Source organism: Puma concolor, chromosome B2, assembly GCF_028749965.1.
Source record: "Puma concolor isolate L17-30 chromosome B2, mPumCon1.1.hap2, whole genome shotgun sequence".
Classification (NCBI taxonomy): Eukaryota; Metazoa; Chordata; class Mammalia; order Carnivora; family Felidae; genus Puma; species Puma concolor.
The window spans coordinates 99319933-99345771 of record NC_141671.1 but is presented as its reverse complement, the minus strand read 5'-3'; the positions used below and the strand labels follow the sequence as shown (position 1 = coordinate 99345771).

The 25839-nt window shown below is 39.5% G+C and overlaps 1 protein-coding gene and 1 non-coding gene across 3 annotated transcripts in view; one reads left to right on the top strand and one right to left on the bottom strand.

The window, feature by feature from the left end:
- AFG1L (AFG1 like ATPase) overlaps positions 1-25839 on the bottom strand; it is a 208482-nt gene that overhangs the window by 133120 nt on the left and 49523 nt on the right. For both annotated transcript variants that reach the window (XM_086707541.1, XM_025925758.2), the window contains exons 4-6: positions 17464-17515; positions 5780-5881; positions 4471-4601 (exon numbers count right to left, since the gene is read on the bottom strand). In XM_086707541.1, the coding sequence (XP_086563667.1) occupies positions 4471-4601; positions 5780-5881; positions 17464-17515 (285 nt within the window). The remainder of the gene's footprint in view (positions 1-4470; positions 4602-5779; positions 5882-17463; positions 17516-25839) is intronic.
- LOC112863001 (small nucleolar RNA SNORA70) lies at positions 18305-18441 on the top strand. Its single transcript, XR_003223844.1, has one exon. It is a non-coding gene; the product is annotated as a small nucleolar RNA SNORA70 (small nucleolar RNA).

The window sequence follows — 25839 nt, the reverse complement described above, 5'->3', positions numbered from 1 at the left end:
CACAGGGAAATCCCTACCACTAAGGCAGATAAGAGCAAAACAGGAGTTCCATCCTCATCGAGACTGCTTGCAAGAAACAGGGACAGGAGATTCAGATAAAGAAAAGGGGTTTACTTAAGACTCCAGGATGCATGGAGCGCAGCTGGGTGGCTCAGTCAGTTAAGCGTCCAACTCTCAATTTCAGCTCAGGTCAGGATCTCACAGCTGTGAGACAGAGCTCTGCATGGGTTCCTTGCTGAGCGTGGAGACTGCTTAAGACTCTCTCTCTCCCTCTCCCTCTACCACTCCCCCCTGCTTGCACATGTGCATTCTCTCTCTCTCTCTCTCTCTCTCTCTCTCTCTCTCTCTCTCTCTCAGAAATAAATAAATAAATAAGACACCAGGATGGGAACAGCACTGTTAGCACCTACTGGGAACCGGAGCTAAAGATTGGTTTCAGAGCATAGGTAGCTCTGGAGAGCTCAGCGGCTGTCCAGGGAGCAGCCTTGTAGTCTTCCCCCTAATGGGATTCAGTTATTTCCTAGGTCTCTTTGTTCCTGTTTCATTACTGTGCAGGAACTGCCCTTGTTTCATTACTGTGCAGTAAAACTGCATTTTACTTGAAAGACATGAGATGGGGTATATGATTGGCTCAATCCCCAGGGCACACCAAAAAGTGCAATATTGTTGACAACCGTGTAGGCTACTCAGAGATCAGATGTCCAGACATGGTCCATTTGACTGTGGGTCAGATAGGGTCTTATAGTATGGGATAAGGTTCTTTATTTAAGGCAACAGGGATGGATGAGTAAACAAATGAATGAACATCAAACCAACTCTGGTCAGGGCAGGTGATGACAGTTCCATCACATCCACTCTCTCTTTGTTGACAAGTAACATTTTACAGCCAAGGGGCCTGTATCCCCCTTGATCTCCTTAATACTTAACTTAAAAAATCATTTTTACTGCCTGCCTTTCTCTTGCAAGACTCACTCATTTGGAACATAAGTATCCTGACAGTTGCTTTTGTTTCCTTCTTCCCAGCCAAGCATCAACCTTCCGAAATTGGAACTCAATGGAGAATGCCCTGTGCAACCAGACAGGTTTCTGTTATCACCTCACTATCAGGGCAACATTATGACTTTCCTGGTTTTACCTTCATAAGCCCCTTCCTCGATTAGAAAATACATTTGAAAATATGTGTGTTTATTTACATAATTGTATTTTATGACTATGTTGGTGTAAAATATATACAGATACAGACAGATACAGGCTGAATTCATGATGATACATTCATTTCTTCTTCAAATTTTAAAAGAAATTAAAATATCTTCATGGGGTCCTAAAAGTATCATGGACCCTAAGTACTGTGCCTCCTGCACCTCATGGGTAATTTGGCCCTGCTTGCTATTAATCTTCTCAGGATCTCCTTTGCACAACCAAATTTTCATTACTTCCTTAGCTTCTTAAATAGTCTTGTCAATGGTCATCATGTCACAGAAACAAGCCAATCTTTTCTCTGAAAGTTTTAAAATTTACACATTTTAAGTTAAGGGTAATGATTTTCATACGGTACCAAGGAAATTCTGATGCCTCTATATCCTCATCTACATAATGAATATCATAACTATTTTATAGAATTAAATGAAGCATATAAGAAAAATTTGTAAACCATGAATCATTTTACAAAGGTTAGGTGTTAGTACCCTTTTTAAAAATTTTAACTTCAGAGGTGCCTGGGTGGCTCAGCTGGTTGAGTGTCCAGCTCTTGGTTTCGGGTCAGGACATGTATGATCTCACAGTTTCATGAGTTTGAGCCCCACGCCAGCAAAGCAACTGCTTGGGACTCTCTCTCTCTCTCTCTCTCTCTCTCTCTCTCTCTTTTTCTCACTCTCTCTCCCTTCCCCCCCCCCCCCCCCCGGCTCATGCTGTCTCTCTCAAAATAAATAAATAAACATATAATTTTTTTTTTTAATTTAACTGTGCCAACTCAATTTTATTTAGGGAAACTGTGGTTAAGAGACTCATAATGAGGAAACAAGAGAAATGGCCTTCCCTGATTGATTGCTGACTTCTGTTATTGAAGACAGCATAACTGTCAACTTGGTGCTACTTTTAGAACTAGGGGTACCTGGGTGGCTCAGTCGGTTGAGCTTCCGACTCTTGGTTTAGGCTCAGGTCATGATCTCACAGTTCGTGAGATAGCGCCCTACCTCTGGCTCTGCATTGACAGCTCGGAGCCTGCTTGAGATTTTCTCTCTCCCTCCCTCCCTCTCTCTCTCTCTGTCTCTGCCTCTTCCCGGCTCACACGCATGCTCTCTTTCAAAATAAATTAATTAAAAAAAAAAAAAAAACTAAATGAGGCCCTTTTCTTTCTGCAACACATTGGTGTACTTAGTACTCTTCTTCAGAGTAGTAAGTAAACATTTCTTGCCCATCAGCCTTTCTTCTGAAGACCTTTGTAGCTGTACAGTACAAAAAGTGAATGCCTGGGTATCTTAATAGACTGAAGGGAAAATGAAATAAAGATTCCTCCCCCTTAGATGGCTCAGTGTAACACCATTCCTGGCAAAAATTCTTCTTTCTCTTCTCTCATAAATCAAGACTGCTCTTAGATTAAGTGTATCAAGCTACTAAAGGAGACTTCTCATACCTCATTTGGGATAAAGGCATCCTGGCCTCTTATCGTCCCACCAACCCAGGTTTTTAAACACAGAAGAACAAGAAATAACTCACTACCAATTTAAATGCATCATTTCAGAGAATCTTAAAACTGTTAAGAAACTTTACAATTCAACTAGGACAGCTCCCTCCCTTCATCACAAATATGTTGTGAGGCTTAAATAAAATGTGTGACTCACCAGGGCCCACCTCAGAGTAGGCACAAAGTGTTAGCTTCCTACCCTTGAAAGTTCTCTGGGACTTTATTTTACGCAATCAGACATGGGAATTTCTGCACTCAGCTCCAGAAATATTATTCAAAAGCTTTGGGAGTGAAACTTTTTTTTTTTAAGTTTATTTATTCTTGGGGCGCCTGGGTGGCTCAGTCGGTTAAGCGTCCAACTTCAGCTCAGGTCACGATCTCACGGTCCATGAGTTCGAGCCCCGCGTCGGGCTCTGGGCTGATGGCTCGGAGCCTGGAGCCTGCTTCCGGTTCTGTGTCTCCCTCTCTCTCTGCCCCTCCCCCGTTCATGCTCTGTCTCTTTCTGTTTCAAAAATAAATAAACGTTAAAAAAAAAAAAAAATTTATTCTTGAGACAGAGAGAACAAGCAGGGAAGGGACAGAGAGAGAGAGGGATAGAGGATCCAAAGCAGGCTTTTGTGCTGACAGCAGAGAGCCTGATGTGGGTCTTGAACTCATCAACCTTGAGATCATGACCTGAGCTGAAGTCAGATGCTTAACTGACTAAGCCACCCAGGCACCCCAGTGATGCCCTATTTTTAAGTTTATATTCAGTACTTACGGTTTTTCTATTTTTATTCCAATAACCAATTGCTCTTCTGATAAGCATTATAGAAAAATCAACTACTGCATTTCAGACCTACTAAAGAAAGCAGTGAAATGAGGAAATAATTCTTAACTAGAGTATCTGTTGTTGTTGTTGTTGTTAAACTCTGGGACACAGAAAAACGTAAGATACGGTATTTGCTGGCATGCCATATTTGCTCTCATAGGAAATAAAGATCAGAAAGTAACATATTACCAATTTAAACGTACTGTTTCAGAGAATCCTAAAACTAGAAGAAACTTTAGAAGTTCAATGAGGGCGAACTCCCTCCCTTTATCACAAATAAGTTGTAAAGTCTAAATGAGATGAGTGAATCATTTGTTTTTTTTATATAATGCTTTCAAAAAAACTTCAGGGGTGCCTGGGTGGCTCAGTTGGCTGAGTGTCTGACTCTTGATTTCAGCTCAGTTCATGATCTCACAGTTCATAAGATTGAGTCCCCAAGTCCAGCTCTGTACTGACAGCACACAGCCTGCTTGGGATTCTCTAATTCTCTCCCCCTCCCCCTCTCATGCTTGCTTGTGTGTGCACACTCTCTCTCAAAATAAAAATAAACATTTAAAAAAACTTCAAATATCTTTAGACATTATTGTGTAATCAACATTATCTCCATTGTGGTATAGGGGAAATGTAAATCCACTGACTGTAATATAGGGGAAGGCAAACTTTTCCTATAAAAGACTGAGTAGTAAATGTTTTAGGTTTTGCAAGCCACATATGGCCTTTGTTGCATTTTCTTTTTCTTTTTGAAAAGACTCTTTAAAAATATAAAAATCATTCTTTTCTCACTGGCCATACAAAAGCAGATGGGCAAGATTTTCCCTTTGCAAGCCATAGTTTGCTGACTCCTGGACCAGACAGTAAAATAAGAGGTAATGTGTCAAATCAATTTATAAAACAATGATAAAATCAGGAACAGAATTTAAATCTTCACATATCATTCAGCATATCATTCTACATCTATGAAATATCTCTACCTTACCTGAAACTCATCAAAACATAAGAGACATGCCTCTTCGCTAATTTCTTCAGCTATGGGAGCTATCGGATCATATGATTTAGCCATGAATCCCGGTTTCCTTTTTGGCAAACTCTGTTTAAGGCGGTGTATTCCTTTAATGGATAAAATTAAACACAAATCAAATATTGTATTAATAGTCCATTTTAGACAACTATAACATATCTTTTAAATCTCTAAATGAAATCTTAGCGTAAACATAAAAATTACGTGTAAATGCCACATAAAATCAAATGTGATTATTGAAAATTGGTTGCACTTTCTCTACCTCAAAATAAGTTGTTCACATATTAATGCATTCCCATGGCTGTAAGGACACTTTGTAGTCATTCCATCCCCCCTCTTTTCAATCACTTCAGAGATGACAAATGATAGGCTAGATGACAAGATGGTAACTAGATGGATCAACAGATCAGTCTTACTGCTGAGGATTTCAGAGATGGAGGCAGAGGAGGTGATCCTGCCCTACGTCTAGCATACATAATCAGGATGCTTCCTGGTCTCTAGCCAGTCCCACTTCACTCATTATATGTGTACTAAATGCTGAAAGTATTAGAAGAAAAATACAATGTTCCCGCCCTGGTGAGGTTAGTATAGCTGGTAGACAAGTAATGCAAAATGACATAACTTAAGAACACCAACAAAGCAGGGCGCCTGAGTGGCACAGTTGGTTGAGCGTCTGATTCTTCATTTTGGCTCAGGTCATAGTCTCAGGACTGTGAAATCAAGCCCCGACTGAGGCTCCCTGTTGAGCACGGAGTCTGCTTAAAATACCCTCCTCCTTCTCCCTCAGCACCTCCCCCACTTGCACACACTCCCTCACACACAGAGCTCGCTCTCAAAAAATAAAAATAAAAATTTTTTTAAAAAGGAACGTTGACAAACAATAAAGCATGCCTACAAGTACATGAATGCCTACATGCTAAGGTAACACAGAGGAAAGGACCTAATCAAGAACAACTTCTCCAAATAAGTGAGTTTTTAACATTTCTTATTGACCTTTAGTAGAAGGAGAAAATACCTGACCTTCATATAGTAACCTCTCTTCTCTTACTGGGAAGTACTGATTTTGAATCTGTCTTTAGGATCAACTCTAAATACACTACAAATCATTTCAATATAGCACAAAACAAATGAAACCAAATAAAACCTTACTTTAAGCAAAATCTAATATTTTAAAAGATTAAAAGATTAAGAATTTTAAAAGATGAAGAAAAGTATTTTGTAGTGTTTGTCCACTTAAAAACCCCTTCTTTTAGATCATTTAACTTACTTTCATGAACATCTAGCATGAAACCATGAAAATGAACCCGTTTCTTCCTCTTCATTTCCACATAAGCATAAAACATGTCCATCACCATTGTTTTCCCTGTACCTTAAAAAAAAAAAAAAACTATTAAACAGTATGTACTGATTGCTCTAATGATTGTTCATTAGCTTTGGGATAATGAAACCACACTCTTCTACTGGAAAGCTTAAGACTATGTTACTTTTTTAGAAAGGAGTGTTTATTTTTTATGTTAAACCAGCTAAAAATAAAATGTTGACATTGCTCTTTTCTGTTAAAATCCTGTTATTAGGAAATATGACATCTAGTTAACATTACAGGGGCTATTTCTCCCAGAGAATTATGTAAATAAACTGGTAAGATTTGCAGATTATTCATCCTTCAGTTTCTCTTCCAAAAGACATCAATATGAATAAAATAACTTTATCAATTAAATAAATATTTATGGCTTTATTGGGCCATACGCATGAGGAGTGGTCTTAGGCACTATGGGAAATTTGAAAAAAAAAATTAAAAAAAAAGAAAAGATTAGTATCTAACATAAATTCTGAAAATAAATAATACATGTATGTTAGAGCTGGAGAATTGCCAATAGAACACTTTTTCTGTAGGTTTATCTTTATTTCTTCTTGCACATCCTACAGGATTTCCTTTATAAATGTTGATATTATGTTCTCTTTAAGTTTTTTATTTTAATTCCAGTAAACACACAGAGTTAAATTAGTTTCAGGTATACAATACAGTGATTCAACAATTTTATACATCACCTGGAACTCATCATGACAAGCACACTCCTTAATCCCCATCACCTAGTTTATTTCACACATCCCTCCACCACTTCTGCCCTGGTAACCATCAGGTTCTCCATAGTTAAGAGTCTCTTTCTCCGTTTGTCTTTTTTTCCCCCTTTGTTTGTTTTGTTTCAGCTTTTTAAGAAAGTGTTCTTAAAATGTAACACTTTCTTAAAAAGCTCAGCACCTAAGTCTTTCAAAATGAGGCCTACTTGAAGAAATTCTAATATAGTTAACCCTTATAATTTAATTACCTAATATTCAACACACCGAATTTTTTTTTTGTATTTCATTCTTTATTTTATTTTTTTTTAATATATGAAATTTATTGTCAAATTGGTTTCCATACAACACCCAGTGCTCATCCCAAAAGGTGCCCTCCTCAATACCCATCACCCACCCTCCCCTCCCTCCCACCCCCCAACAACCCTCAGTTTGTTCTCAGTTTTTAAGAGTCTCTTAAGAGTTGTTCTCAGTTTTAAGAGTCTCTTATGCTTTGGCTCTCTCCCACTCTAACCTCTTTTTTTTTTTTCCTTCCCCTCCGAAATTTTTTTAATTTTTTTTTAACGTTTATTTATTTTTGAGACAGAGAGAGACAGAGCATGAACAGGGGAGGGTCACAGAGAGAGAGAGAGACACAGAATCTGAAACAGGCTCCAGGCTCTGAGCTGTCAGCACAGAGCCCAACACGGGGCTCAAACCCACGAACCACGAGATCATGACCTGAGCCGAAGAAGTCGGATGCTTAACCAACTGAGCCACCCAGGCGCCCCTCAACACACCGAAATTTTTAATCACTGTGATTGCTTTAGTAATCAAAGAATCACATTCAACAAAGTATGCACAGAAAGTCTTATTCCCTCACAGGAAGCCCAGAGCTCTGGGGACACTGGTGGCACTAGAGCTGGGTTCAGACCCAGCATTCCTCAGCAGGCCCAGCCAGGCCAGGCTGGTGCTCTCTCTCACCCTCACCACTTTCTCCACCACCACTCTACCACAGTGCCCATCCTCTCTTTGCAGGAGCTACGCGTATTGATAGGCAGCTGAGGATGTAAAATCTGAGCCTTAAATCTATTTGGCTTTCCTCCACTTCACATGACTTTGAACCTATGCCACTGGAATTACCAGAAAGTTTTTTGTATATGAAAGTACAATTCACCAAACACATTTGGTCACTAATAAAGAGATCAATTAGATTTAAAAATAATTTTTTGTAAAACCATTCAGTATAACATTTCTTGATACAGTAAGTGGCAGATTTTAAATCATTACATTTATGCAAAAAATAAAGTTTCAAACTCTTCTGCATGAAGCACAGTATACTTGTAGATCCAGAAAAAAAGTCATGAATTATCTAACCAAAAATGTGAATAATATATATTTGAATGCAATCTTTGTGCTAACACTTTAAAAAACAGACTTAACAACACCATCATATAAAACGTTTCTGGAAATAAAAGCAAAAAAAAAAATCAAAAAGAAAAAAATGATAAATTAGGCTACATGAACTTCAACCTTCTGAATATCAAAATCACTATAAATAAAATTAATATCTTTATTTATACAATCAATATATTGTTACTGAACACCATGTGTGAGGCCCTATCGTGCCTCAGGATCTAGTAGTAAACAAAACGGACAAAAATCCCAGCCTTCATGAAACTTTAAAGATTGACCTTACATATCTTTAAAATATAAAAAGCTCTTAAAAACTACAATGGAATTGTGTATTTTGTTTTGTTCTGTTTTGTGGTCTGTCCTAAATCTCTTCCTTCTGCAAACTTCTCTACTTAGCATGATTCTATGAGGGTATTAATCACAGGATGGGCCAATCAAAAATACCCCGTTATCATATACACTGTGGTTGGCCCTGCAATCGGCATGTACCTAGGTTAGGTCAGTGTTATCCAGGGGCAGTGAATATAGGTTCTGAGAATGACCATCATCTCTTTTCTCTCTGAAAGAGCAACCTAGAAAATTCCAGAAATCTTTTCTATAACTGCAAAAAATTGTGACCAACAATGAATCCAATGACAAACCTGTGAACAAGAATGAAGCCAAAAAGGAAAGCAGGACAAAAAAGATGAAGGAAAAGGGAAATGGAGGGAAAGGGAGAGAGATCCCCAACACATTATTTAAGATAGTAAATATAGGGGCGCCTGGGTGGCGCAGTCGGTTAAGCGTCCGACTTCAGCCAGGTCACGATCTCGCGGTCCGGGAGTTCGAGCCCCGCGTCAGGCTCTGGGCTGATGGCTCAGAGCCTGGAGCCTGTTTCCGATTCTGTGTCTCCCTCTCTCTCTGCCCCTCCCCCGTTCATGCTCTGTCTCTCTCTGTCCCACAAATAAATAAAAACGTTGAAAAAAAAAAAAAAAGATAGTAAATATAGATCTACCCTCAGTTCAATCAACTTAATTCATTCAACTTAATAATTATTATTAATTAATTAATTATTCAACCGAATAATTAAACCAACCTTTAAATTCCTCCTCTGGTTCAGCTAACTCAACTGCCTTTTTTTCCCCGCTACAACTGAAAGAGTACTAAACAGTACAGACTCAAGAGGGGAAAGAAAAAAACAGATGATCAATGAGCAAAAAAAAAATATGAGTATTCAAATGACACAAAAAATACAAATACATTGCTTTAAACATATTTTTAAAAGTTTAATTCTACCAGAAATAAAAAGGAATACAAATTAAAACACCAATTATACAACATTTTTATATTGGTGACGATGTAGGAAAACAAGCACTCCGATACACTTCTGGTGGTAGTATAAAACCAGCCCTCCTGGGGGCGCCTGGGTGACTCAGTCGGTTAAGACTCTAGGTTTCGGCTCGGGTCATGATCTCACAGTTGATGAGCTCGAGCCCCACGTTGGGCTCTGCGCTGACAGTGCAGAGCCTGCCTGGGATTCTCTCTTTCCCTCTCTCTGCCCGTTCCCCGCTTGTACATGTTCTCTCTCTCTCTCTCTCTCTCTCTCTCTCTCTCTCTCTCTCTCACACACACACACACACACATACACAATAAATAAATAAAATTAAAATAAACAAAAAAATCCTTTCTGGAAGTCAGTTTGGCAGTATCCATCAAAAGATAAGTATTTAAAAATACTCAGAACCAAAATCAATAGTATAAGGAGATTTTTTTCCCCTAAATTACTTCAAAGCTCAGTCAAATCCCAATCAAACTCAACTTAGGGGGGCGCCTGGTTGCCCAGTCAGATGAGCGTCCGGCTTCAGCTCAGATCATGATCCCACGGTTCGTGAGTTCAAGCCCGGCATCGGGCTCTGTGCTGACAACTCAGAGCCTGGAGCCTGTTATTGATTGTGTCTCCCTCTGTCTCTGCTCCTCCCCTGCTCGTGTTCTCCCTCCCTCCCTCCCTCCCTCCCTCTCTCTCTCTCTCTCTCTCTCAAAAATAAATAAACATTTAAAAAAATCAATTTAGGAATAACTTGACAACATGATCCTAAAGTCAATCTCTTGGTAAAAAAAAATAAATAAAAAATAAACAAATGCCTATCAACAGGAAACTGGTTAAGTGAATTGTGAAATGTTCATATAATAAAATATTACACCCAGTAAATGAATGAGGTAAATCTATATGTTCTGATATGGCATGATATCTAAGACCCATGATTAATTAGAAAAAAATAAAGCACTTAACATTTGAGTAAAACAAAACACCCACATTTTTAAAAATTCTGCTGAGCAGTTAATTTCTTTTAAAAAGATGTCAAAAATGTTCTGAAACAAGATAAGTAGCAAGTAATAGAGATGGGGGGGGCAAAGACAGGAAGAAGAGAAACTACATAATACAAATATATTATGAAATTAGAGAAATTATATTTGAGTGGTACTGAATTTTTTAAAGAATCAACTAAACCAATTAAGCAGATCTGAGTATACATAAGAGTGTATATTAAAAAAAACAGTAATTGCTAAAGACAAATGCTCAACCATTTGCAAAAAATAAAACTAGATCTCTACCATCACATTTCACACCAAAATTATTTCCAGATGAATCCAAGGTGCTAACAAATATGAAAGACCCAGCAGATAATATGTGTGAACATTTGTATCACCTTGGAGCAAGAAAAGCTTGGCAATGTGTACCAAGAAAATGAAAACATTTGAGAGACTATGTGAGAGTAACTGGTTCCAGACTTGCCATCCCAATGTAAACAACTAGAAAACGGGATGAGATACATGAAACTAATGTTTTCAGACACTGGAAAATAACAGTACAAGACTCTGATCCATGACAGAAGGAAAAAACAAGATGAGCCCTAGATCACTCCAGCTTTTGGCTTGGAGGTACCCTCCAGACTGCTGAACAGAACGGAGGAATCCAAGCAAAACACCCACGACTGGCTGAGATGGGTTGAGAGAGATCAGAATTAGGAGTCCCACAGAGGTGAAATTTGCAAGGCAAAGTGCCAGGGAAAAGGAAGCTATGAAAGAGCTCCAGAAATCAACATGAGAGTATTCTTGAGTCTTTGGCTGAATACTAGCTGCTCATGTGTAGGGTGATCCTCTACGGTGTGAGGCAAAGAATGGCCACCAGGGAACTGTAAGATGAACAATTTCCAGAGATACTGAACTCATACGACTTGAATGAATGTCCAAAGAATTACGCTGAGAAAGAAAAAAAAAAAAAAGGCCAATCTCATGAGGTTACATACTATGCCATTTATGTAACATTTTTGAAATGTCAGAATCTTAGGAATGGAGAACAGATTCGTGGTTTCCAGGACTTAGAAACAATGGGTGACTAGGTATGGTTATAAAATTATGAGCAATACAAGGGACTCTTGCGGTGACAGAATGTGTAGTCCCTTGACTGTGGTGGTGGATACATGAACCACCAGGTGATAAATTATATAGAACTAAATACACACATACATAAATGAGTACAAGTAAAACAAGAAATTTGAATGAGATCAGTGAATTGTATCAATGTCATTCTGTTTGTGATATTTATACTGTAGTCTTTGTACAATGTTACCTTTGGGGAGAAATGAGTAACATGTACACAGATACCTCCATTATTACTTCTTACTAGTATATGTAAATTTATTAATTATCTTAATAAAAATTTCAATTAAAAACACCTTCAAATAAATTGAGCTGGCATGTAAGTAACTTAACCCCCTGCCAAAATAAAATTTAACATATAAAAACCATATAATCATCACACTTGAAAAAAACTCAACACACGTTTATGATAAAATCTCTCAGCAAACTAGGAAAAGCAGCATACTTTCAAACACATAAAGGACAAATACAAAAGAAACCTACAATGAAAAGATGCTCGATATCACTAATCATTTGAGAAATGCACGATGAGATACCACTTCACACTCATTGGGATGACTATTACTTTTTGAAGAAGAAAATAACAGGGCGCCTTAGTGACTCAGTTTGTGAGATTGAGCCCCGCATCCAGCTCTGCCCTGAGCATGGAGCCTGCTTAAGATTCTCTCTCTACCTCTCCATCTGTCCCTCCCCCACTCATGCTTGCATTCTCTCATAAATAAATAAATAAATAAATAAATAAATAAATAAAATTTATATGGAAATGCAAAAGCCATAGAATAGCCAAAACAATCTTGAAAAAGACAAAGTTGGAAGACTCTCACACTATACCGCAGGGATGCATCAGCAAGATCCAGGTTGTAGGAAATCCTACCAGACAAATCGGTTTATATATGTATGTATGTAACATCATACATGCATTACATATGTTGCATATATATGAATAGCCTGAATTTTGCTGATGCATTTCTGTGGTATGATGTGAGACACACACACACTCACACACACACACACACACAGACTAAAGACTTAACAATATCACATTGAAAACAGAAACGTTTATGATATAATTAGAAATCTGAGTAACTGAATACTTAATGAAATTTAAAATGTTAATATGAAAATGGTATGGCTTATATATACTTAATTCTACTTATTTTGTATTTGTTCTCTTATTAATTTCTACCAATATCTATTTTTTTCTCTACTTCTAACAGAGACTAGTAAATATACCCAAGTAATTATTAATATTTGACTTTCCTCAGCACCAAAGAGTGTTTAGGGAGAATAGGAGGAAAATGTTAAGTTCATGACACTAACAAAAAAAGGAAAGAAATGGTAGCAAAGATCTTTCTAAAATGTAAAATTCTTTAAATGTGTCTATGATAAGCACCATTAGATTTAGTATGGGTGGGCAAGAGCCTGTGTATGGTAGAATTTCAGAGATGTTAAAAGACGTCTCTGCCCAGGGGGCACCTGGGTGTCTCAGTCGGTTGAGTGTCCGGCTTTGGCTCAGGTCATGATCTCACAGTTGACGAGTACGAGCCCCACGTCGGGCTCTGTGCTGATGGCTCTGAGCCTGGAGCCTGCCTCAGATTCTGTGTGTCTCTCTCTCTCTACCCCTCCCCCGCTCATGCTCTCTCTGTCTCAAAAATAAATAAACATTAAAAAAACAAAAAAAGATTTGTCTGCTCAAAATCACCAACTGGCCAGCTGAATCACTACAGTTCTATTTCATATACTAAGTTTCAGTGAAATTCTAACTCTCAGAAGACTCTCTTTAAATGCAAATGTTCTGGAACGGTAACCCATTAATCCAATGGAACCCATTAAAAACTTAAAAAGTAGTGGTGCCTGGTGGCTTAGTCAGTTAAGTGTCTCACCTTCGCTCAGGTCATGATCTTGCAGTTCATGGGTTCAAGCCCCACGTCGAGCTCTGTGCTGACAGCTGGAGCCTGCTTCGGATTCTGTGTCTCCCTCTCTCTGCCCCTCTCCCACTTGTGCTGTGTGTGTGTGTGTGTGTGTATGTGTGTGTGGTGTCTAAAATAAATATTTAAAAATTTTAACAAAAAACTTAAAAAGTAGTTTAGAATAGTTTAGATTAAAAACAGCTTAGAGGGGCGCCTGGGTGGCGCAGTCGGTTAAGCGTCCGACTTCAGCCAGGTCACGATCTCGCGGTCCGTGAGTTCGAGCCCCGCGTCAGGCTCTGGGCTGATGGCTCAGAGCCCGGAGCCTGTTTCCGATTCTGTGTCTCCCTCTCTCTCTGCCCCTCCCCCGTTCATGCTCTGTCTCTCTCTGTCCCAAAAATAAATAAACGTTGAAAAAAAAAAAAAAAACAGCTTAGAAATAGTTCAGAAGTTTAGCTAGAAGGCTGGAAGATCCTGGAATAATATGAGTCCAACCAGGTAAGTTTAACTAGTGGAGGAGAAAGCTGTGTCTCATGGAAGATCCAGCATGAGAAATCCTAATGCCCAAAGAGATGAAACAGCAGGAACAAACCCTAGAATGCCAACAGCTCAGAGCCTGAACCCTGATTCAGATTCTGTGTCTCCCTCTCTCTCTGTTCTTCCCCTACTTGCACTGTCTCTCTGTCTCTCAAAAATAAATAAAGATTTAAAAATTTTTTAAAAAAACTGCCTCTATAACCAGAATTATTTTTTCATAGAATAGAATAGAAAATATCAAAATGTACCACATGTAAGGGTAAGTTTTCTTTCATGAAACTATTTTTCAGGGTGTGTGTGTGTACATATGTGTGCACACACACACACTTACATGTACGTCAGAATGTAAAAATATTTTTTTACTGTAGGTTGTGTTCAAAAAACATTTCTAGAGCCATCACAAGAGTCTGTAAGTTTCGGGTGAGCAAAGACTGTGTCTGCTTTTACTGACCACCACCATCTGCAGAAACAACACGGTGCCTGGCACACAGCAGATACTTGTCAAGTGAACGCAAGAATGAGGACAGATGTTGAAAAAACGTGGGGAAGAAACCAACAATAAATTTTATCTACCTCACAATTTTGCTTTGGTCTCTGCAGTATCCTAAATAAAACCTTGTATTTTTCTCAAGAGAAGATTCTTATAAAACCTAAAACCCTTTTAAGTTCTAACTTTCAAGCCTATGTAGTTATGAAGCCAAAAAGGACTACTCAAGCGCTAGCCCCCCTTCCCCACGGTGCCCTTTTCACAGCCAATCTTCCTGCTAAAGGAGCTGGGGGTGGTGTCCTCCATCACTGCCCCAAGCCCAGAGTTTTGCTTCCCAGCTCCTAATCCTAAAACCAGCCTACCTTTTGACTGATGAAATTATCAATGTGAAGCAGGTGAGGTTAAACCAGGAGGCAGCAGAAAAGGGACTGATAAATAAAAACCTCCTTTGATTCTCTCCAAATGTACCAGGGAAATCAACAACCCGCCATCACCACTGCAGTCTGCTAGCCAGAGCTGAAACCCAAGAAAGCCAACTGCAGGGTAAGAATGAAGCCACAAAACACTCCTGGGGCGTCAGTTAAGCATCCAACTTCGGCTCAGGTCATGATCTCGCGTTCGTGAGTTTGAGCCCCACATCCAGCTCTGTGCTGACAGCTCAGAGCCTGGAGCTTGCTTCCAAATCTGTGACTCCCTCTCTCTCTGCCCCTCTACCAGTCATACTCTGTCTCTCAAAAAATAAATAAATTTAACATTAATAAAACATTTATATAAATATAACATTTAACATATTTATAAAAAATTTTATTAAAAAAAAACACTCCTATTGCAGCTTTTGCCTTCTGCAGATGTGCTAATAAGCATTTTATTAGTGAAAATGAATGAAAATTACTGAATCAAATCTACTGGGGCTCCCTGGATTGAGGATCCATCTGAGCCAGTCATCTCCACATGAGTAGAAAGAAGCATGCGTGACAGAGCCTAGGGCAAGTGCAGAAATAAGGAAGGGGAGGGGGTGCTATGACACAGACCTCTCTTTGTCATGAGTCTCTCTGAAACTGAACACCTGTTTCCCAAGTCTAAAAAAAGGAAAATAGTAACAAAAAAGAGCTTGGGAGAGCATTCTGAGGCTATTCTCCCAGCCAGAGAACGCCCTCAAACTGAGAATTGACCTATCTTTTACTACCTGTTTTTGCAAGTATCCTAAACTAAACTGAGTATAGCCACCAAAATGTTCATCTTCCTTCCTATTTTAGAATTCCTTTCTCTTCCCCTCTCTACGCTATAAAGATGTTCTTAACCAAAGGTTGCCACACACCCAGCTCTGTGAACATCCCATGTTATCACATCTTCTCCAATTCCTTCAAGCACTCGGACGAATGACGCTTGTTATACCTCCCTTCAATTTGTTAGCGTATGGCCGTATTTTCCAAACTAAAATGCAGTAACTTTCATAGGTTTTGGGGTTGTTTTTAAAAGCCCTTTTGCAGAAGTAGAAACAGTTGTGCTTTACTAACCATCTCCATTTATGGGTAAGTGGTTAAGGTAACAGGAGAAACAAAGATGTTGATTTAGCAATGACTAAACGTGAAAGTGAAGGTATAGGAGGTAAATGTTCTCCAAAGAGGCAAAGAATAAGAGATGACCACAGAATGAGAACAGTACCCAAAGGTGTAGACACATAAAACTGTGGAATAAATTGCTTTGTAAATAAGCCTTTGGAATAAATTGCTTTCTAAATAAGAAATAAGCATACGCTATTCTTAAAAATACCAATTAGCCAATGAACTAAGAAAAAGAATAGCTTGGGGGCGCCTGGCTGGCTTGGTCAGAAGAGCGTACAACTCTTGATCTTGGCGCTGTGAGTTTAAGCCCCATGGTGAGTGTAGAGATTACTTTAAAATCTAAAAAAAAAACAAAAACAAAATAGAATAGCTTGAATTTCTTTGACATTTTCCAAATCTGTAAGCTCCAAGAACTTGATGAATCTTAAAGGACAATCTCTTATCATCCACTTGTTTATGAACTCACCGATTCTTTTTCTTAAACTTGCTAAATCTCTAAGTGTAGAGCAGGTATTTACAGGCATTCATAAACAAATGGGAAGAGGGAGGACCCAGAAAAGAACAGTTGGATCTTTAAGGCACCATAACTACTTATTCAACTCCTAATACTTTTCTGGTCCTAAAATTCTTATTAAGATAAAAACTTTTGCTACCATTTCCTCATAGCACAAATTTGTTATGGCTGTAGGGGAGCTTGAGGTTTATCAGTTGAGGAGCAAACCGATTTTGCTATATGTAAATGTGCATTTTGAGTAAGCCAATAAAAAAAATAATTGATAAGCATTAAGACCAAATAAAATAAGAGCCACCTTTATGACATCAATAAATGTGGGTAAACAGGGAAAGGTTTAGGACCAGGAGAAAAGAACTTGTTTGAAGGAAACAGAAGCCAAACAACAATTTCACCAAGAACAAAGTCAGAAAAGAAGCAGACACTCATTGATTAGTTAAATCTAGAAGGTAAGCAATAGCTCATAAGGTTTCCATGAAAAGGTAAGTCTTTGTGCCCAGTATGTGGATGTGGGAGACCAAGGAAACATAACCACTCATCCATTAAGAATAGGGGTGCCTAGGGGCGCCTGGGTGGCACAGTCGGTTAAGCGTCCGACTTCAGCCAGGTCACGATCTTGCGGTCTGTGAGTTCGAGCCCCGCGTCGGGCTCTGGGCTGATGGCTCAGAGCCTGGAGCCTGTTTCCGATTCTGTGTCTCCCTCTCTCTCTCTGCCCTTCCCCCGTTCATGCTCTGTCTCTCTCTGTCCCAAAAATAAATAAACGTTGAAAAAAAAAAATTAAAAAAAAAAAAAAAAAAGAATAGGGGTGCCTAGGAGCGCCTGGTGGCTCAGTCAGTTAAGCATCCGACTTCAGCTCAGGTCACTTCTCTATGAAAAGTGAAAGTGAAAACTAAGATAGCTCCCACCTCTCCCCTATCCTCTCCTCCTGTTTTACTTTGCCCCATCCTATTCCCTACCTGGTGGCAGACTGAGGGATGGAAATGGAAATATCCCTGGGCTAAAGCTGGGACATTTCCTGTTTGGACCACTCAAAACTTATTTTAGCACACTTACCAACATCTCCATAAACATACAGGCCCCTTGGAGGTTTGCTCCTTGAAAACAGCTGTAAATTAAGAACAAATTATAAATCTCTAACATGGAAATAATTAAATATCACCATATACACAGTGTTCCTAACTATAACATATAGGACTAAAACAGGCTATTATACATAATGAGTACAAAAAACTTGATGTAAAAGCTATGAAGCCCAACTTCCATTTTAATGCAGGAGGCAAGAACCACAGGAGGCAAGAACCACAGCAGCCCAGGGCAAGGGCTGAAGTCACACAACTGGAGTTTACATCCCTTACGTCATTTAATAACTATGCCGTCTTCCCCAAGTGGGCTCCCCAAACAATGACAGCCTAGCTCATTCCCAGCTAGCAAGAGAGCAGAGGAATTTTTCTGGAGACACTAAATAGTCTACAGAAAAGAAAAAGCCCAAAGCTACTTATGTGTGGACTTTTCCCAAAGAAATACCTGGTCCCTATTAGATCACCTCACAACAGAGCACCACCAATCAACCACCCTCTTATGATGGAGCCTTTGATCGGCTTGTCAGTATCTGAAAAGATGCTAAAATGAATTGACAGCCAAGAATCAATAGAAACGTGAAAAGAAAAATGCCCAAGATGAAAGCTGGAGACTAGAGCAAGAGTACAGAGAGGATAAAAACTCAGAGGAAACAGAGACTACCTAGACAGCAAAAGGAAACTTCAAAATAAAACTGGAATCAGTATAATTAATATGCTGGGGAAAACGAGAAAAGCTTTTAAAACTGTAAAGCAAGAACAAAATGCAATTTTTAAAAAGGAACATTAAGAATGAAATTTAAAATACGGTAGCCGATCTGCAGCCAATTAAGTAAGTAGGCTGTGCTCTTTCCCTGTGGGGCTCAGTATGCAATGGCTGTGAACAGTAGCCTCCTTGGTAGTGTATGCAGCCTGGTGATTGTATGGGTTGCCCTAAGGGACCTTGGAGACAGCCCTTTCCAGTGGACATTGATGTATGACCTCACCCCATCTCCAACCTAGGCTCCAACTGCAATCAAGCTGCAAAACAAGGAACATGTGATTGAGACCCCACACAAGGCCAAGTTCAAGTTCTCTGGCTGACAGAAGATGTACATTTCTAAGAAACGGGGATTTACTAAGTTTAATGTGGATGAATTTGAATTCATGGTAGTAGGAAAACAGCTCATCCCAGATGGCTGTGGGGTCAAATACATCCCTAATTATGGCCTCTTGGAAAAATGGCAGGCTCTGCACTCATGAGAAACTTGGCACTGTACCTTCCCTATTCATGACCACCAATAAACCCTACTGCGTGTCTAAAAAATAAATACACAGGGGGCGCCTGGGTGGCGCAGTCGGTTGAGCATCTGACTTCAGCCAGGTCACGATCTCGCGGTCCGTGAGTTCGAGCCCCGCGTCAGGCTCTGGGCTGATGGCTCAGAGCCTGGAGCCTGTTTCCGATTCTGTGTCTCCCTCTCTCTCTGCCCCTCCCCCGTTCATGCTCTGTCTCTCTCTGTCCCAAAAATAAGTAAATGTTGAAAAAAAAAATTTAAAAAATAAATACATAAATACATAAGTACATAAATACATAAATAAATAAAATATGGTAGCGGAGGGGCACCTGGCTGGCCCAGGCAGTGAAGCACGTGACTCTTAATCTTGGGGTTGTAAATTCAAGCCCCATGTTGGGTGTAAAGATTACTTTAAAAATACGAAGTCTTTAGGGGTGCCTAGGTGGCTTAGTTGGTTAAGCCTCTGACTCTTGATTTGGACTCAGAATATGATTTCATGTTCATGAGATCGAGTCCTGGATCGGGCTCTGTGCTGACAGCTCCAGAGCCTGCTTGGGATTCTCTATCTCCCTCTTTTGCTCTCCCCCTCCACCACTCTCTCTCTCAAAATAAACAAACATTTTTTTAAAAATGAAAATACAATAAACAGCAACAATAATAAATGGAAAATATAAGATTACTGGATTAATTCACCAGGAGGTCCAATGTCTGGCCAAAAAAAAAAAAAAAAAAAAAAAAAAAGGAATTCCAGAAAGGGAAAATAGAGGGAAAAGAGAGGAGGAAGTTATCTAAGGAATAATACCAAGATTTTTCTCAGATCTGAAGGACTTCATTTCTAGATTTGGGAGGAAAGAGTAAGTGCCCAGCAGAGAGAGGGAAATAAAACCAATACCAAGTCATAACCCTGAAATTTTACACACCAGGGATAAAGGAAACATTCTACAAATGTCTGAGGTGGCCATTGGGGAGGGTGACAAAGGAGTAGGGTAACAAGTCACAAACAACAGATAAAGACTTGAATAAGATTTGAGGGGCAACGATTTCCAATCTAATCTACCCTAAGTATCCATCAAGTATGAAAATGGAAAATTGACATTCCATACATAGAAGGTCTATTTTTTTTAACATTTATTTATTTTTGAGAGAGAGAGACAGAGTGTGAGCGGGGAAGTGGCAGAGAAAGAGGGAGACACACAATCTGAAGCAGGCTCCAGGCTCCAAGCTGTCAACACAGAACCCGACGTAGGGCTCAAACTCACAAACCATCAGATCATGACCTGAGCCCAAGTCAGACACTTAACTGATTGAGCCACCCAGGTGCCCCCATACATAGCAGGTCTTAATAATATCCCCCTAACAGAAATAGGAACCCCTAGACTCCAGGAAAGACAAAGGATCCTGTGAAGGAAGCCCTGGTGAGATAGAGAGTTGCTCCAGAAGCAGAGACACAAGCAGATGAAGAAGGCAATCAAGTCCAGATCAAAATAGGAGGATGGAGGTCTCCAAGGAAGAAACAAAATGCAACTTCTCTTTGCCTGATACTACTGTCAACCCAAATAACCATACTAAATTTTGTTCCACTTAGAAAAGTAACCTTTGAACTCTGCAAATTTCTAGACACCTGTGTAAAAAACCAAGGTAAGCAAGAGCAGAGAGAATTCAGGAAGGGTAAAAGCAGAAAGAGGCAAAGGTTATGCCTCTTAGAACAAACCAGAGCAGTCAGGATTTTGGCTGAGAACATACTCAAAGGCTACATACAATCTAGTACATAATGGCTGTTGTTTTTTAGTCTGTGAGTTCACTCCAACATGTCTCAGAAACGTCTCTTGCTTTCCTGCTCCTCTCAGCCTTCTCTATAAATCCAGCCCCTGACTCTAGCATGCCCCTTCCCCACCATTTAGGCAAAAGGACGTTCTTTGCTTTGATTTTGCCAGCTGACTGCATTCCCTGTGTTCCTCTGCACATTAACTCTCAATCTATTCTTAAATCTCAGCTGAAAACAGATTCCATTCCTGCCAAAACCTCTTAATTTGTTTTGTTTTAAGATCTTATACGAGCCATTCTTGTACACTGGTTATGCTATTTTCAACTTGCCAGAAAAAAGCATTATGCTCTTAAATAATTTTAGAACAGCTTCAAATTGGAAAGCTTACATAGAACTTCATAATCTCTAAGTATAGTCTATGTATTAGAAATCTTTTGAAGGGCGCCTGGATGGCTCAGTCAATTAAGCGACAGACTCTTGATTTCGGCTCAGGTCATGATCTCATGGTTTGTGAGACAGAGCCCCCATCTGGCTCTGTGCTGACAGCATGGCATTTGCTTAGGAGTCTCTTTCCCCACCCCCCTCTCCCTGCCCCTCCCCCATCTACCCTCTCTCTCAAAATAAATTTTAAAAAATCTTTTGAAAGCAATGTTCTGTATTAGGTAACTCCAAGGGTCATAGCAATTCATAATTCTTCATAACACACTTTGCGGGAATAGTCTAGGGTCTCTAGTACTATCCACATGAGATCACCAATATATGCTAAATAAATGAAGTTCGAGGCAAAAACTTAAAGATTGGGAGGAAAAGATGACACAGAGAGAACTCAATGCTGCCAAAAAAAACCCAGCATTGGTCCTATCTTCTGTTTTACCCACTCAAACTCAACATATTTTGGAAAAAAACATTTTGGCAAATGTTATATTACACTATATATTACATACATATTTTTAAATTATATAATATGTATTACATATACATATTATATTATAATTATAACATGTTAGATACCATCTACCTAAACAAAATATACTCCAAGTATTTTCACTTTTCACTTTTTTAATTTTCTCCTAATGTACTTTCAGTCATCCAAAAATTACTGAAATTATTTCAAGGGATTTAAAAATCTATATATTTTTTTAAGGTTTTTTTAAATTTGTATTCATTTTGACAGAGAGACAGAGAGCATGTGCACAGGGGAGGGGCAGAGAGAGAGGGAGAGGGAGAATCCCAAGCAGGCTCCTTACTGCTATCACAGAGCCCAACGTGGGGCTTGAACCCACGAACCGGGAGATCATGACCGCAGCCCAAATCAAAAGTCGGATGTTCAACCAACTAAGCCACCCAGGCACCCCTAAAAATCTATAGTTCGGGGCACCTGGATGGTTCAGTCAGTAGAGCGTGTGACTCTTCATCTTGGAGTTGTAAGTTTGAGCCCCAAGTAGAGATAGGGTGTAGAGATTACTTAAAATCTTAAAAAAAAATAAAAATAAAAAGATAAAAATCTGTATTTTAAGGGGAAAATCAGAATCAAATGGTGAACAGTAAGACTATTTGGAAGACTATAAAATGGGTCCTAAAGAAGATTTAAAATTCCTTATTTATAGTAGTGAATTCACAGAAAGTAAGGTTCACAATTTTCTTCAAAATGACTTAGACAGAAACCCACATCATTTACATGCTCCTAATTTACATTTTCTCACAATTTACCCTATTTTTCAGTTCCATTAAATTTCCTTTATGATGCTTTAATTTTTTTAAGTTTATTTTGAGACCACAGCGTGAGTAGGGGAGGAGCGGGGGCGGGGGGGGGGGGCGGTTGCGGAGACAGAAAGAGAAAGAATCCCAAGCAGTGTCCATGCTCTCAGCACAGACTCTGAAGTGGGGCTCCAACCCACGAACCTTCAGATCATGATCCGACCTCAGACTCTTAACCGACCTAGCCACCCAAGCACCCCTATAGTGTTTTAATTCCTATCATTTGTTCTTAGGTCTCAGAAAACTCCACCCTGCTATCATTCTTAGGTGCTGATATTCTCCATTTGCTCCCCTCCCCCAACCATCTCCTTCCTCCAGCTCTGCACCCCAGGAGGCTAACCTTGCCGGCTGGCTGCTAGCTGGCGTTAGCCCCTGTGACATACTACTTCAGGAGATGGAAGAGAGGGAGGAAACAAAAATCAGACCATTCCTTCCTGTTTCCTCCTGGCTTCATTGCTATGTCTCTGGCAGAGCTGCATCCCTTCAGGACCATCAATCAGGCCCTCATGCCACAGCTCCAGCCCACTCCAGGCTCCTCCTTACGTTCTCCATCTCGTTTGCTGTCTTAGGCCTGATTAAGTCATGACTAAGTCATCTTGATTCAGTCTTTATTTGAAACATCTGCTGTGAACGGTTTCCTGCCAGGACTCTGATAGGCGCCCTATCCTTTAAATGCATACACTTAACACTAAACAAAGGCCTGAAACTCTGAAGATGAACAAGTTTCATTAGTGACCAGTTGTAAGATTTGCTATGTTACTTGTATCTTCAGAAATTCATAAAGCAGGATGACGACACCTTCTCCACTGGGCTTTTGATAAATCTCCAATGACACTATATTATAGACTGTGCAGATGGTAAGATTAAAGATGATGTTGTGGGGGGCGCACCTGGGTGGCTCAGTCGGTTGAGCTCTGACTTCGATTCAGGTCATGATCTCACGGTTCATGAGTTTGAGCCCCACACTGCGCTCTCCACTGACAGTGCGGGGCCTGCTTCGGATCCTCTCTCTCCCTCTCTCTCTGCCCCTCCCCTTCCTCCCTCCCTCTCTCTCTCAAAAATAAAATAAGCATTAAATTTAAAAAAAAAATAAAAAATAGGGGCACCTGGGTGGCTCAGTTGGTTAAGCATCTGACTTCAGCTCAGGCCATGATCTCATGCTTTGTGGGTTCGAGCCCCACATCAGGCTCTGTGCTGCCAGCTCAGAGCCTGGAGCCTGCTTCAGAGTCTGTGTTTCCCTCTCCCTCTGTCCCTCCCCTTGCTCATGCTGTGTCTCTCTCTGTCTCTCAAAAATAAATAAATGTTAACAAAAAAAAATTTTTTAATTAAAAATAAATAAAGATGATGTTGAAAGATAGTGGTAACCTATCATCTGCCTCTACTAAGCATAAAAGAGCAGAAGAATACTGGAAATGAGCCCCAAAGGGCTGGGTAAAAATGCTGGTTCTGCTACTTATTAGTTTTGTGACCCTGGATAAGACTTATCAACTCAACAGCCTGCTGTTTCCTTATCTACTGAGTACAGGGCAGAGCACAGGGCGTTCCCACTAATTGCAAGGTCCATTCCCTCATGTTCAAGACTGCAAACTTTAAGTTTTACGGATGTCTGTTTCCATCAAAGCCTATGCACCAAAAAAAAAAAAAAAAGAAAAGAAAAAAAGAAACATCGTATCATTTGAGACATCTCTAAGATCTGAACACCAATGTGCACTCAAGCTATTTTATATCTATGTAAACCCTATGTTCAACAAATAAAGAATATATTCAGGAACATGTAGCCCAATTTCAAATATAGTCAATATGCTAAGCCATAAAGGAAACCTCAATAAATTCCAAAGAATCACTTTAGTCCAACCATAATGAAATAAAATTAAAAATAAATGATGGAAGGATAGCTAAAAATAGAAAATCAACCTTCCCATCATGTTCACCCAGCCTTCGGAATATTGCTGAAACAGTCTGAAATCTCTTTAGAGTGCAGCTTCTCGCCAGTCCCTTCATATTGCCAGCAATTCCATTTCTCTGGTTAGTTCACTCTCTGTTTCTGCAGTGCTTCTCTGGAACCTTCTCAGCTCTCTTCAAGCCGAACTACACCTCCCCCATCACTTTCAGCAGATGTCTCCTACTTCTCCTTAGAGAGAAAACAGAAGGCATTGAGGTGGAACTCTTTCAACTTCCTATATGAAATTGCAATCCCACCCATATCTGCACCCATCCTTTCCTCTCTCCCTCCCATGACAAAGTAAGAGGATTCCTCTTCCTATGCCACGTTCTCTCAATTTCTGCATCTCAGTCCTCACCCCCACCCCCACCACCTTTTCAGGAACCATGACCACCAAATTAAATGTTTCACTTCTGTAATCCTTTTCATCAACATCTTTATAAAAGCCTTCCTGTGAATTCATTTTTACAATCTTTAAGTGTAATGTCTTACAAAGCAAGACATAAACCCAAAAACTATAATGGAAAAGGCAGAAAGACTTAAAGCAGTGAAATTAACCATTTCTGCTTGGGGGAAAAAAAATGCTAACAGTAAAAGACAAGGAAAAAATCTTGCAATATTTATTAGAGACAAGAATTTATTTCCTTAGTAAACAGAGTTTTTATAAATCAGTAAGAAAAACAAATACAAATGGCTTAAACATTTGAAAGAGTACTTCTCATTCACGATAAAAGTGGTGTGATTTAATATAACAATGAAATATTGCCATGACAAAAATCTAGAAGTCTGAGGGAATACGGTGTTGTCAAAAATGTAGGAAGACAAGGAAGGCTCATAAACTGGTAAGAATATGAACTGCTATAATCTTTTTTTTTTTCATAGCACAGTGAATTTTAACGTACTCCCATTTGGGGAGGTCACACTGCACACTTTTGGAGACACCCCATAGATGTCCAGCTTTCCATTCATTTCTGGGCATTTATCCAAAGGAAATGAAAACACTAACTCAGAAAGATATCTGCACCTCCATGTTCACTGTGGCACTATTTACATGTGCCAAGACATGACAACAACCTAAGGGTATATGAATCGATGAACAGACAAAGAAAATGTGGTGTATATTTACAATGGGATATTAGGCATAAAAAAAAGAAGGAAATCTTGCCATTTGTGACAACATGAATGGACGCTGAGGGCATCAAGCTAAGTGAAATAAATCAAGCAGAAAAAGACATGTACTGGGGTGCCTGGCTGGCCCAGTTGGAGGAGCATGCAAGTCTTGATCCTGGGATTGTGAGTTTGAGCCCCACGTTGGGTTTAGAGATTCCTTAAAATAAATAAACTTAGGGGCACCTGGGTGGCTCAGTCAGTTGAGTATCCGACTTTGGCTCAGGTTGTGATCTTGCAGTTCATGAGTTCAAGCCCATCGTTGGGCTTGCTGCTTTCAGTGCATAGCCTGCTTCTGATCTTCTGTCCCCCTCTTCCTCTGTCCCTCCCCTGTTCACACACTGTCTCTCAAAAAATAAAGAAAGCATTAAAAATACTTAAAAATAAATAAACTTCAAAAAATAAAAGAAAAAGATATATACTGAATGATACCACTTATCTGTGGAA